At 38.2% G+C, this 14,254-nt stretch overlaps 1 protein-coding gene across 1 annotated transcript; it reads left to right on the top strand.

Moving 5' to 3' along the window:
* Positions 1 to 4,074: 4,074 nt before the first annotated feature.
* On the top strand, positions 4,075 to 13,385 carry LOC102799535 (alpha-2,8-sialyltransferase 8F-like). The gene is made up of 7 exons (XM_006798297.3): positions 4,075 to 4,820; positions 8,902 to 8,976; positions 9,108 to 9,182; positions 10,315 to 10,459; positions 11,402 to 11,514; positions 11,598 to 11,690; positions 11,771 to 13,385. Exons 1-7 carry the CDS (start codon positions 4,720 to 4,722, stop codon positions 12,246 to 12,248), a joined length of 1,080 nt encoding a protein of 359 aa, XP_006798360.1. The 5' UTR covers positions 4,075 to 4,719; the 3' UTR covers positions 12,249 to 13,385.
* Positions 13,386 to 14,254: the final 869 nt, after the last annotated feature.

Raw genomic sequence — 14,254 nt, 5'->3', positions numbered from 1 at the left:
GTGAATGTGAGTGCGAATGGTTGTCTGTCCCTGTGTGTTGGCCCTGAGACAGACTGGCGACCTGTCCAGGGTGTACCCCACCTCTCGCCCTGTGACAGCTGGGATAGGCTCCAGCGCCCCCTGCGACCCTGAAAAGGATAAGCAGAAGCGAATGGATGGATGGATATATTTTTTTTTTCTGTAATAATATCTGAATGATCTACATGTATAACTATATCTATGTGTTTCCCTAGCACTGTTCATATACGATGTATATGAACAGTAGCTTGCCATTGCCAGTGTGTGAATGTGTGTGTGAATGTGTGTGTGAATGGGTGAATGACTGAATGTAGTGTAAAGCGCTTTGGGGTCCTTAGGGACTGAGTAAAGCGCTATACAAATGCAGGCCATTTACCAATTTACCATTAATTTCCTCCTCTATTTTATTTGAACTCTCTCTTCCTATTGGTTAAAATGTTGTTGGAAAAGCAATAAATAAATCTTTGAAAAAAATAAAAAATCCCACCTTGTATAGACATGGAGGAACAGGCTTACATTTGGTCTTTTATTACACCATTAATGACACAGTTTTACAGAGGAATCAGATAACCAGCAAGTTATTTGTTATTAAAAGGTGACTTGTTGCACAACAAAGAATCTGAATTTCATTCAGATATTCGTCTCTCTGTCTTGTTCCATTTGCATATAGCATGACTTTATGGAGGAAGCACTTTGCACACCTTCCACCCTTTGCTTCCTCCAACCCATCGCTCGTCCACTGTCACCCTCCCTGCTGCAATAAACTGTAATAGATTTGCTTTTGTCCTCTCACATGCACATTTTAACTGTGTTTACCAATTTTTTAAGAACATACAGACCTTCACAGCTGATCCCGTGTAAGCCAATTTAGACATGTGAAAAATTTGTACAGAACTTTTTTTTTTTGTATAATTAAAAGTTAATAACACGATCTTATGTCATTAGAGAGCCTGAGGGCTTCACACGGGCACAGGGTTACACGATGGTGAGGAACTTTTACAAGGTTATGAATGTCATTATGAAAAGTTACTTCTTTGGCTTTAATGTGGTTAAATAGCTAATGGAGTCTTTGGATGGAATTGGCATTGTCTGTAACAAGCTAATGACTGCTGTGGGAGGCAGAAGGGCAGCCTGTAATGATGGAAAACCAGACGTCTGGGTTATTGAATAATCAGACAGCCACTGAAGCAACGTGTTTGTCTGACTGCCCTATGATACACTAGTGACACTGGTTTCCCCTTTTCTAGTCGTGGCCGAGTCCTTATTGTGGTTATTCCATGCAAATGGAAAACAACAACAACAACATTTTAACTATGTTTCTGCTAGTGCCTCATGATGTATGCCAAGTGTAAATGCACATTATCTTCCCAGGACTTCAGCTATCTGCAAAACACTTGACACTTGGAAGTTTTACATACTGTGACAAACACATTACAGCTGCTTACTGGAGTCTGGAGTCACATGATCTGTCCATCAGTGAAGAAATCACTGTGTATTTGATGTACAAATTGGGTTAAATGTTGCTTTTACTTCCCTATCATGGGTTTGGAGTGTGTGCAGGAAGAACCAAATGCACGACAAAACAAAAAGAAGAACTAAACTAAATAAAAATCAAGTCTCATTCACCCAGTGACACATGCCTTATCATTTTTACACACACTCACATAGATGCATAGATGAAAGCCAATCAGGGTTTACTCAAGGACACTTTGTCATGATAAAGGGGTTAGGGAGTGATCCATCAGCCTTTCAAATGGTAGAGGACCTGCTCCACCCCCTGAACCCCAGCTGCCCCTAAGTATAAGCATAGGAAGACAAGACAAACTAAAGAAGGTAAACACATATAAACTCTAAGTAGGAGTTGAAAAACAGCAATTCTGAACTAAAAGTTAAACAGAAACCTATTTATCAGGCATCTCAAATGCCATAAAACCTGACAGGAAACAAAACTGGAGTGCTGCGGTCTTCTTACTACAATAACTGTGAAAACAGGACTGGGAAACATTTTAGTCACAAGAAATCAAACTCATTCTTAGAATAAAGAAATCAAACAAATCATGAAGCTCATAAAGCTGAATGACTTGAAGAGTTATTTAGTTTTATTAAGCCCTGTAGTGTAAATAAAAACAAAAATTCAAACAATCATTAAAAAGATAAGATGATGCACTAATTTTATTAGTTACTGTTCTTTAAAGCAAACAAAACAGCACCATGAACCATGCACGAACTATGCATTCGCCTCAGACAGTGGAATTCAAAGAAATACAACAGGAATAGCTGTATTAGTTCATAAAGAACTCAGTGGTTTGTACATCTCTGACTGTTTAGTGTTTATAACGCAGTTGGACCCTCTGGTCATCAGGTGCAAAACTCATCTCAGAATTAGATTTGATGGTGCTGAGGGTGCTTTCAGTTACTGTTTCTTAAAAACAATCTGCCCACTGACTTAGAACTTTATCTACATTAAAAAAAAAAACATATTCAAACACTTTATTCTCACACGTTTGGGCTACTGTCAAAAATTGTGTGTATCTGTGCGTGTATGTTAACACTAAATTGTATTTTATCTGTGTAAAGTTTTATTTTGTTGTTAATTTATTGCCTTAAGCCATTGTAGACCTGATTTTCATGCTTTTATCTTTATGTCTGCATACAATGACATGTGCTATAGAAATAAAATTGAGGGTGATGCTGACATCGCCATTGACTACTCAGACTTGGAGCCTCCAGCTGTTTGCGTCAGTGTCTGCAGCTGAGCATAATCACGGCCAAAGAATGTAAAACTGCAGCTACTATTCATATAGGAACAGCAAAATTGGACAAGAAGATTGGAAAAATCTTGATCTCTACTGTGACATTAAGATGGTAGAGTCAGAATTTGTGTAAACAACATGAAAACATGGATTCATCCTGTCTTGTATCAACGGTATAACAGTTCAGACCGCTGCTGTCGGGGTGTATCAATGTGAGGGATATTTTCTTGGCACACTTTGGCTCCTTTAGTTCCAACTGAGCAAAGTCTCAAATCTCCACCCTGTTTGTGCTAACCATGTTCCAGTGTACATTATCTGCTGATATGTTCAGTAGGATAACATGCCATTTCACAAATGGTTTCTCGAACATGACAATGAGTTCGCTGTACTCAAATGGCCTCCAAAATCAGATTTTAATCCAACCGAGCAGCTTTGGGAACATACAGACATTCACAGCTACAACCCTGTTCATTACTACTCGTGACAGGTGTACAATAAAAAGTTAACAACACAATCCTCCATCATTAGAGAGACTTGAGGCTTCTTACACACACAGGACTGCATAACGCTGAGGAAAACTCCTCTGTTAAAACTTTATGAATGTTTAATGTGCTTAAATAGCTAATGGGGTGTTTGAGTGGAAATGACATCATCTCCAATAAGCTGCAGCTGAAACCAAACAGAAAACGCCTTATAATAAACATGGATGCAAAACTCCAAAGAACTCAAAAAACTTAAAGTGAAGTTGAAGTTGGAGGAATTATGCCTTTATTGCAAAGAGAGAGGGAGAAAAAAAGAAATTTACCACTGACAACTGGAATTAGGGTGGGAGTAACCATCTGTTTATGGTTATTCATTGTGAAAACAAAAAAATTCCCATAAATGCAACTAGTTTAACATAATCCTCATTATGATTTACTCCAAGAATTTAATTCCACTTCCACCACACAATTGGCAACATAGAACAAGTTAGAAATTATGGCTTCCTCTTTCTCTCATTTTTTCCAGCTGTTAGTTACATAGAGAAAGACCAGCTGTAAGCATGCAAAGTTTCACACGCGAATCAAAGAAGCTTTTGTGTGCGTTAATAAGAGTTTGGTAGGTTTTAAGAGCCCCTCTGATTGGCGGGGCGATCATAGGCTCCTGCCTCCATTGTCTCTCATTGATTATGAACGTGTTTCTTATCACACACACACACTCACCCACACACGAACCAGTCGAGTCAAGAGACAACTGTGAGCTAATTCAGTACAGGGCACTCATGTTACTACGTGCTTTTAGTGCAGAGGGGAGAGGGGTTTAGCCAATGTGGGCAGAGGGAGGGGAAAGTACACACAGAAGCCCGAGAGAATGGGGCTAAAGAGCTGTAGTTGAGAAGAAATGGCGGACTTTCCTCGTGTGAGCAAGTGACAAAAAAGGTGCGCGACAACATAAAGAAGACGGACGAGCAAAGCAGAAGTGGCGAGGATTTAAGAGGGATGTGGAGGAACGTTTTATCGGTTTCATCTCGGCTGACTGCCAGCAAAGTGTAACGAGAGGAAACAAGAGTAACAGAAGTGCGCACTGGGGCTCAAACTTGTCTCAACCAGTCGGAAAATAAATCACGCTAGACAGACAGAAATGACTGAATCTCTGGTGCTTAATTTATCGAGGAGGGATTTGAACCACAGAGGCAAATGAGACAGGAAGAGAGTGAGCGAGGGAGGCGGGAGTGATGAGTGCGTAAAACAGCAGACAGGCATGAGGAAAAAGATTAAGAGCCTTCACTGAGCCGGCGTGTGTGCTTGTGAAGTACTTCGTGGCAGTGCAGTTTGGAAATATGAGAGCATAGGCAACGGGACAGGGTAGATAAAACAAGCGCGTGTTGTGCAAGGTAAAAGCAGGACAAGGAGGAAGAGAGAGACAAAGGTGGGCCTCTAAAGGGAAAGACCAACAGGAGGGGAGAGGTATGAGGGGACAGCTCTCGAAGTCTTTCTTGTCTCTCATGATCACTCTCGTCTGTCTGGGGAGCCTGATGACCACTCTCATCTGGTACAAGTCGGACGGCAAGTGAGTGCATAACTACATTTGTGCCTAGAGAGCAAACACTAAAGAGGCTGTGGAAGAACGATTGTGCTCACCTTATAAAAGTAGCAACAACAATGTGAAACTAGAAAGCGAACATTTCTGAAGAAATTTTAATTGTGCTTATGCCGGTGTTCTGATAAACCATTCTACTTTGGCAAAACGTCCTACCGTAAGTCGTTTATGCACATTTCTGCTGTCACAGAGTAATTCCAGCATGAATTTAAGTAGGTATGACGGCTTGCCACTTTTGGCCATCAGAGTATGCTTGTAGCTCATATTCATAAAGCCAGGACGGTTTGCCACTTCATTTTTACCGGTTAAAGTATGCTTGTAGGTCACATTCACAAAAGTAGCATGGCTTGGCACTTAATTGTACCCGTCAGAGTGTGTTTCTAGCGCTTATTAACAAATGTAGGGTGATTTGTCACTTAATTTCTGCTGTTAAAGTGTGCTTCTAGCTCATATTCATAAAGGTAGGACGATTAGCCACTTAATTGTAGCCGTTAAAGTATGCTTGTAGGTTACATTCACAATGGTAGGACGGTTTTGCACTTAATTTTACTGGTCAGAGTATGTTTCGAGCTCATATTCACAAAGGTAGTTGTCAGAATACAGGATGTATGTGGTTGGAGGAAAAAACTGTTGACTTTTAAACAGTCATCAGTTCATAGCTGTTAAGGCTGGTTGCTATAGTAACTCGTGTGAATGGCAGGAGGGGCTGGGACACACACACACACTGCATTTGGGGTCAAACACAGAGAACTGCAAACAGGAATTAAACTCTGAAACAAATTGTTCCCAAGAGAAAACTGTAGGTCCGGTCACAAAGATTCTTTCACTGTGAGTGGTAGGAACTTCCAGACTACAACATATTAAATTTCCATGCCTGTAGAGTGTAATATACTGACGTGGTGACAGTGTAAAGACACGCTCTGATGTTAAATTTGAACCGAAAATTGAGAGCAGGTTTAGAATGGCCGTCAATGGGGACAGAGAGGGAGGAGGCTGCGCTTTGATGGCATTTGTGAGAAAACCGTAAATATGATCTCAGTGAGGAAGACACTGGATGAAAGTAGACAACGATAGCTACGTTTTGATGTATAAATTATACATGTAGGGCAAACGGCTTGGGTGGTAAAGGAAGAGAAAGACCTTTTTTTCAAATTATTCTCCACACTCACAACATGGATTTGGTCAATAAAAGTCCAAAGTCTTGTGACCTGTAGAAGTTTAAATGATGTTTCTATGACAAAGTATGGCTGAGCGGTGGACCTTCAAAGTGGCCTGGGTTGGGACCTTTTTTCAGGCCCTTTCCCATAGCACACCATTCCCTGTTGAGCCGCATGAAACGGTATGACAAATTTGGGTGTTGTCTCAAAGCTGTGGGGCGTGATCAAAATTTTAGGCGTAATAATAATAATAATAATAATAATAATAATAATAATAACAATAATAAATCTGCCAAATAGTAATAAGTGTGCCATAGGCACATAGGCACACTTAAGTACATTTCCTTAAAGTGAAGTTAAAGTGTCAAAAGTAAAGGACTTTTTCAGTATTTCTGTTATGATGTTTTCTGATAAATAATGCGACTGCCAGCGTCTTAGGGTCAAGGTTTGGGGACATATGGACCTGTAGCCTAGATATTTAAATAATATATTCAGCCTTTTTGGAGCTGAAGAAATATACCTCAAATCTGAAATATGAAAATGTAATAACCTTTTGAAATATGAAAACGAAAAGGTGTTAAGTGTTGAAAAAGACATGATAAAAGTCTTGTATTTAAGCTACATAGCGTAAGGGTTAAGGGCCTCGGGAGTCCAGGCTCGCCCAGGCTTGCCCAGGAAAGTTACTGTGGCCCTTTAGCTGAATTCTGCTGATACACTTTAACTGTAAGTTACACTAATTCATACAGTTTTGTATTCATTGCTCAGTTTAATTCGTTTCACTCTAGTTCGATCCTTCTGCAGCAGTCATAACCCCCGGACTGAGACATACATTGAGCTTAAGCAGGACAGACTTTGAGAAATACCCCCCCAAGTCTCTTTGAAATGAAAGATATTCATCGATCAGCTTGCAAAACAAATTTTCTGCAATCTTAGACAGATAATTCTATAGTTTTATAACTGTGGCTAAATTTCTCAAGGAGTGTACTATGGTTGTAAATATGCATTGCTTTATTTATTTATTATTTGAATAACAAGCCTTATTTAGACCAACGCACCCCTGTCAAAGATTGACAGCTTATATGGTGTGCTGTATATGATGGCTGTTGCATTATTGTGTATATTCCGTTTTACCACTTAGGTAGGACTGAATTAGTTTTGATTCATTAAACTAAATATTTGATATAATATTAATATTATCGCAATAAAATGTTTATTTTTTATCATTATTTAATAACAACAACAGTAATAGTAAAAACTAGAAAAAGTTGCATTTCCTGCGAGAATGCAGTGTGAATGTTGTGTAGCGGAAATTATCTGCTGAAAAAAGCAGAAGAAGCAGAACTATCTTCTGAAAAGAGGTGTAGAAGCTGAAGTATTTGCTATAGACAGCTTTATTTGAAAGGGTACACTGAAGATTAAATTAAAGTAAATTTTATTTATATAGTGTCAAATCACAACAATGCTCGCCTCAAGGCGCTTTATATTTTAAGGTAGACCCTACAATAATACATACAGAGAAAAACCCAACAATCATATGACCCCCTGTGAGCAAGCACTTTGGGGACAGCGGGAAGGAAAAACTCCCTTTTAACAGGAAGAAACCTCCAACAGAACCAGGATGAGGGAGGGGCGGGGCCATCTTCTGTGAGAGAGTTGGGGTGAGAGAAGGAAAACAGGATAAAGACATGCTGTGGAAGAGAGACAGAGATTAATAACAAGTACGATTCAATGCAGAGAGGTCTGTTAACACATAGTGAGTGAAAAAGGTGACTGAAAAGGAAAAACTCAATGCATCATGGGAATCCCCCAACAGCTTATGCCTATTGCAGCATAACTAAGGGAGGATTCAGGGTCACCTGGTCCAGCCCTAACTATATGCTTTAGCAAAAAGGAAAGTTTTAAGCCTAATCTTGAAAGTAGAGATAGTGTCTACTTTTAAATAGTCTAGGAACAACAAGTAAGCCTGCAGTGCAAGAGCGAAGTGCTCTAATAGGGTGATATGGTACTACAATGTCATTAAGAGAAGATGGGGCCTGATTATTTAAGACCTTGTATGTGAGGAGCAGGATTTTGAATTCAATTCTGGATTTAACAGGGAGCCAATGAAGGGAAGCCAATATAGGAGAAATATGCTCTCTCTTTCTAGTTCCTGTCAGTAACTCTTGCTGTAACATTTTGGATTAACTGAAGGCTTTTCAGGGAGGTTTTAGGACATCCTGATAATAATGAATTACAGTAGTCCAGCCTGGAAGTAATAAATGCATGAACTAGTTTTTCAGCGTAACTGTGAGACAGGATATTTCTAATTTTAGAGATGTTGTGCAAATGGAAGAAAGCATATTACATATTTACATATTTGTTTAATATGTGCATTGACGGACATGTCTTGGTCAAAAATGACTCCAAGGTTCCTTAAAACATGTTGAATCTTGAAGCAGGTGGGCTACAGCAGCAGGTGACCCCACACTGTCACTGCTGCCAGCTAGGAACAGGAAACTGAGACTATCATTTGCACGAAGAAGTGTTCAAGTCATGAACACCAATTGCATGCAAGATTATTTAATCTTTATGCAGGTTGGAAGGAGCCAGGATAACATATCATTCAGTCCAACAGCTGTGATATGATGTAATACAATTATATTATATTATGTATTATAATTATTTAGTTGCACAAACTGGAAAAAAAGGACAACAAGCAAGTTTTAAGTACAGTGCTTGACACTGACTGGAACAATACGTCACTCTACATCACACTTTTCCACCCAGGATGTGTAAACAACTGACAACAACAATGAAATGCTGTTATAATATGTCATCTGTTTTTTCTGCATTTTCCTGATCTGCATTACTTAATCTGACCAGTTTTCTTTGTTTTTGTTTGTGTTTTTTTGCAGACATGTGAAGCCTCACCAACCAGCTTCTCAAAAGAAACATGCCGCAAAGCCCTCAGAAATTTGCAAAGGCTGCAAGTGAGAGAAAAGATAACAGTCTCAGAATTTCCCTGAGAAACCTCTTTGTTTATGCCATCGTCAAAAATGAGCTGTGCAAAGTCAGCTGTGCAGATATGATTCTGTTGACTGTGTGTTTGTGTGTGTCACAGGGAAATCATTAGCAAGGTACAAGAGCGTTACAATCAAACCTGGAAGAAGCAGGAGGAGAATTACTTAAAATTCAAGTAAGAACCAATTTGCAAACACTTTCAATTTTTTTCTATAGAAATTACAAATCAAAGTAAAACTTTTTACTAAATAGGAGTGTGTGTGTCTGCTCGAGTAAATTTTTAATTAAAAATAAAATACAATTAAAGTCACAGATGAGCTCTGCAAGCATAATATGATCCCTACCATAATATATTCAAATAGTGTATCGATAGCAGGATTTTTTTATGCAAAGATTTGATGGAGGTATCAGCCTATCAGGTATCAGGTGTCATCAGCCTCATGTAGGAGTCAGTGAGCCAGTAGCTTAAACCAAAGGAGCCCTGTAATGAGGGACGATGACTTTGACATAATATCTCTGTAGGCACAACAAAGAATACTTGAGATATTTACCATGTGGGTAAATATCTTTTTAAGACTATATAACTGAGACTTTCTATTAGCTCGAGCTGCATAAAACATTAACAGGAGTTGTTGTTGTATTTGTTACCTACAGCTGAAAGAAAGATTTTTTTATACCGATTACTAAAGCTAACTGTGTTGTAATACACTGCTCTTTTATTTTATGCTCTTCTTTTCCTGTTTAACTTTATATTGATCAATGTTAGCTCCTCCCCTCGCTCGCCTGTTGTTTGCTCTCCTGCCCTGTGGGTGTACTGATGTCTCATCTCTCTCTGTCTATTTACTCACACTGAACTATTTCACTGAACACATCAATGAACATGAAGAGAATCAAAAGCATTAAAGAAATGGTATTCCTTGGCATTACGTTAAGGGACCGTTAGCAGTGGTTTCATTTAGATTGGCAATGTCTGTTAGTATAAATTAAACAAGCATCAACTTTAAATATTGTCAGTTTTCTTAGATGTCACACAGGCTTCCAGACACATGGCTAATATGCATTTCTTATAATGGCATTAAACTTTATTTTTATTCGAGATCCCACCATTGTCATGTTTTTAATAAACTAATGTTATTTCCTAAAAACATCTTCTAATTTACTGCATAATATGGAATTATATGACAATCCAGATAGCTTGTATTTTGAGAAAAGCAATATTTCTGTTCCCAGTTAATTAACTGTTAATAACAACTAGTTTGTCTGGTAAATAGCTAGCCTGTGTCAACAAAGTGTTTTATGTTCCCCAGAACTAATCTGAGACTTAAGTGCAATGGCTTTGACAAAGCCATCATTACCAAGAATAACACTCCAGTGGGGTTGAAGCTCGTTTATGATGGGGAAAAGAAGAGGACTCTACAGGTGAACAAAGAGTTGTTCAGCATTTTTACAAAGGTAGGGTTTTTTGTTTTTGTTTGTGTGTGTGTGTGTGTGTGAGGCGTGAGGGGCTGGGGGTTGCTTATGTAAATACATACACAGCCATATGTAAGTAATGCACCATCACTTTTAAAAATATGTTTTTAGAAGTATTACAAACAGGAACTGAACAGGAACACCCCCTCAAACCGGATACAAACTAAGTATAAAGTATACACCAGTATAAAAGGAGAAGCAGAAAAGCTGCATAGTAATGACAGACATGCAGTCATTTCATCCATTTCAAATTCTTTTATTTCTTTTTAAGTGTCTTAATGGTCTTGCCCCTTCTTATTTGTCTGAGCTGCTTCACCTTTACATGCCTTCACATGCTCTTACATCAGATAACCAATGCTTTTGATTGTCCCGTAGACATTTTATAAATCCAGAGGAGGCACAGCCTTTGCAGTTTTGCCTCCTAAAATGTGGAATGAGCTGCCAGGCAGGCTCCATCTCTTGCTGTTTTTAAAAATCATTTAAGAACACAGCTTTTCTCCTTGGCTTTTAACCCAGTGTGAGTTGTTATCTGTGTTTAACCTCTCGCTCTTTGTTTGTACCTGTACTGATTTATTCTTCTGTTCTTGTTATCTTATTTTTTTAAACATTTTAATTACTCTGATTCTACTGGAATTCGGTCAGCTGTTATGTTGTTTTGAAGTGTTTCAGAAATAAAGTCAAATCCAGAATGAAAGATATAAAAATATGTAAGCTACCAAACCACAAAAGCTAAGGTGATATAGTAGCATCTCAACCAGCAAAGCAACAAATTCTGATTTAGTTCAGTATCAGTTTAAATTGCCAGAAAACATGTGTGAATTGAAGAGAAAAGATTATATATAAATCCTTTTTGCTTCAAGATTTGACATCAGCAACAATGTAAATGTTTTTTTATAATGCCTTAAATGTCACTGTCTATTCCAGGAGAATCCTTTCTCAAATAAACAATGGGACACTTGTTCAGTAGTTGGGAATGGTGGGATCCTGTCTGAGAGCAGCTGTGGAAAAATGATTGATTCAGCTGACTTTGTTATCAGGTGAGAAAAGTGTCCAATGTAGACCAAATTCAGAGTGGAAATTCCACATAATTATTCCTATGTCTACTGTTTTGTTTGTTCAGGTGCAACTTACCTCCTTTGGAAAATGGATATGAGAAAGATGTTGGCAGCAAAACTAGCCTTGTGACAGCAAACCCAAGCATCTTCACACAGAGGTAAGCAAGAAAAAAAAAGTTGCTGTCACCTCACATTACTTATGAGTTGTTGCTCAAAGTCAGCTGTTTCTTTTGCACAGGTATGGCTCCCTGGTGGGACGTCGCCTTCCATTCGTGGAGAGTCTTCGCAAGTACGGCAACTCTCTGCTGCTCCTTCCTGCCTTCTCCTTTGGTATAAATACTGCTGTGTGTCAGCGAGTTGCATATACAATAGAGGACTTTAAAAGCCCTATTCTACCTGTTTTCTTTAACCCTCAATACCTTGACAGTCTGGCTAAATTCTGGAGCTCTGAAGGCCTGAAAGAAAGGCGGCTCAGCACTGGATTAATTATGGTTAGCATGGCCCTGGAATTGTGTGAAAATGTGCATCTGTATGGATTCTGGCCCTTTAGTAATCACCCATATGGCCTCTATACCCTGACTAACCACTACTATGATGACAAACCAGCTAAAGCGAGTTTTCACGCAATGCCAGCTGAATTTAACCGCTTGTTACAGCTGCACACTGAAGGGGTACTCAGGCTTCACCTGGGAGACTGTGAATCAGATAAAAAATAGTTCCCAAATAGACAACAGCACATAAGCAAAGTGCAGAATTAAGTGCCTTCTCTATAGCCTCAGGATGAAGTTAGACGCTCAATTCATTTCATATGTGTTTGAGAAAATTTACACATTAATTTTGGTTAGTGGAAAGATGGAAAATGGCAACATAGTCACCTTCCTTACCTTCCAGCAACCAAGACATTTGCACTGATGAGTGCCTCTTTAACCCTATTTATTAAACAAATGTTCCATTTGGAGTCTGAAATGATTTTAATGTAGTTTGATGCCTCTGTAAGGCAGTTGCTCTCAGTCTAGTGCCTTATGAAAGATTGATCTCACCTTATATTCTGAAATACCTCTATTACATAAAGACGTTCGTGCTGAAAAGCTTTTTAGAAAGAAAACGAATACACTGAATGTAAGGCCTATTTTGACATTTTTTAAACTATTAACCACTTTGTATTTTAGTACCAGCTGGTAATGAATGTGTAGTGCCTGATAAAAATCACACAAATATGTGTTATGCTTCGTCACTGCAGTGACCAGACAGTGATAAAAAACTTACTGCCACAAAGTGGCAACATACATTTATTGGTAAAATGTTAGTTGTGTAAGTTCTTTTTATCTCATTGTTAATTGTAAATGTAAAAATGTAATTGTAAAATTTGCACTTAGAGAGTGAAAACCTCTGTTCAGAACAATTTCTTATGCAATATTTGTAACAGTATTTAGGTGTGTCTGATGTAGGTGGGAATGTTGCCTTTTAGGCTGGTATTTTTAAAGCATTAGCATTGATTTCTGTCATGCAGAAATGCCCCTAATAAGCCACGATGTTAAAATGACATGCCTCCTGCCATTTAGGTCCCTCTTTTGCTTCCACAAGAGACATTGGACCTTTGTGGGTATCCTCTGGTGTAACTACACATCGGCGCTGATGTGTAGTTACATATTTTGTGAGGTGCATGCCAAGTTACGTGGAGTATTATGCAGGGTTTCTTAGCATAACACTGCATTATAAAGCTGTGAATTATCACACCTGACATCTCTTGTTGTAGCAACGGCAACATATTGTGAACATTTGTATATTTTGTTTTTAACAGTATGTTATAAAAGGAAATTGAAATTCAAATGAATAAATAAATATCAAAAAGTGTGGCGCCTTTCACTTCTCTAACCAGGTGGGGAAAGATTTCTCTGGATGTCTCAGTTGGAAGATTTAGTATCTCAAGTGCTTAAAAACTTGCTGTCTTTTTGGGCATTTTTGTGGTTAGTGTATATATACATATATTTATATGCATCGTTTCCCTTTTATTATTTTTATAATCCTGTTTTGTGTTTTTAAATACAGATTTCAATAAGAAGCACAGCTAATATTAGAAAGTCCTATGACCAGCGATTGTAATTACTGTAGCAATGATGAGCATGCCATTTCTTGATAGATTTCTTGGCCTCTTCTTGGTAGATTTGAAATATATCAAAAGAAGACAACAGTTTTGCAATGTCCAGATAAAAGAAAAAGCTCTCAAGTGGCATATAAAATAGTGTAAACATATACATGACAGATTTATTCTTTATATAAATGGTAAATAATAGAGCTTAAAACCATTGGAGATACTTCCTAATAGATAGAAGATTTCATGATAGATGGCTATGCATTCAGCCTTTAGGTTACCAATGAAACATAGGACGAAATGAAAATGGTCTAATTTTTTTTTTTTTTCTTGTGTCCCCCGTTTGGATCTTTAGCCATCAGAATTGTTGTCTTAAGGCCAAGAAAGATGCCAAGCGGATTTATTTTACCAAGTGGATCATCATGGCCTTGCCATATTGGTCCATTTGATTGACCTTTATTATAATTATGTATTTATTTTATTTTCGGTTGCTACAAACGGGACAGACATGACTGGATCACCTGTATGGAGAAAAAAAAACCCAGAAGAGAAAGCAAACAAAAAAGAGCAACATAATAAATACAGCACCATCACAATAAACTAGCTAGCAGTAGACAACAGTAGATACTG

This window comes from Neolamprologus brichardi, chromosome 4 (assembly GCF_056152115.1).
Source record: "Neolamprologus brichardi isolate AB-2024 chromosome 4, ASM5615211v1, whole genome shotgun sequence".
Classification (NCBI taxonomy): domain Eukaryota; kingdom Metazoa; phylum Chordata; class Actinopteri; order Cichliformes; family Cichlidae; genus Neolamprologus; species Neolamprologus brichardi.
This window is presented reverse-complemented; position numbering and strand designations above follow the sequence as displayed.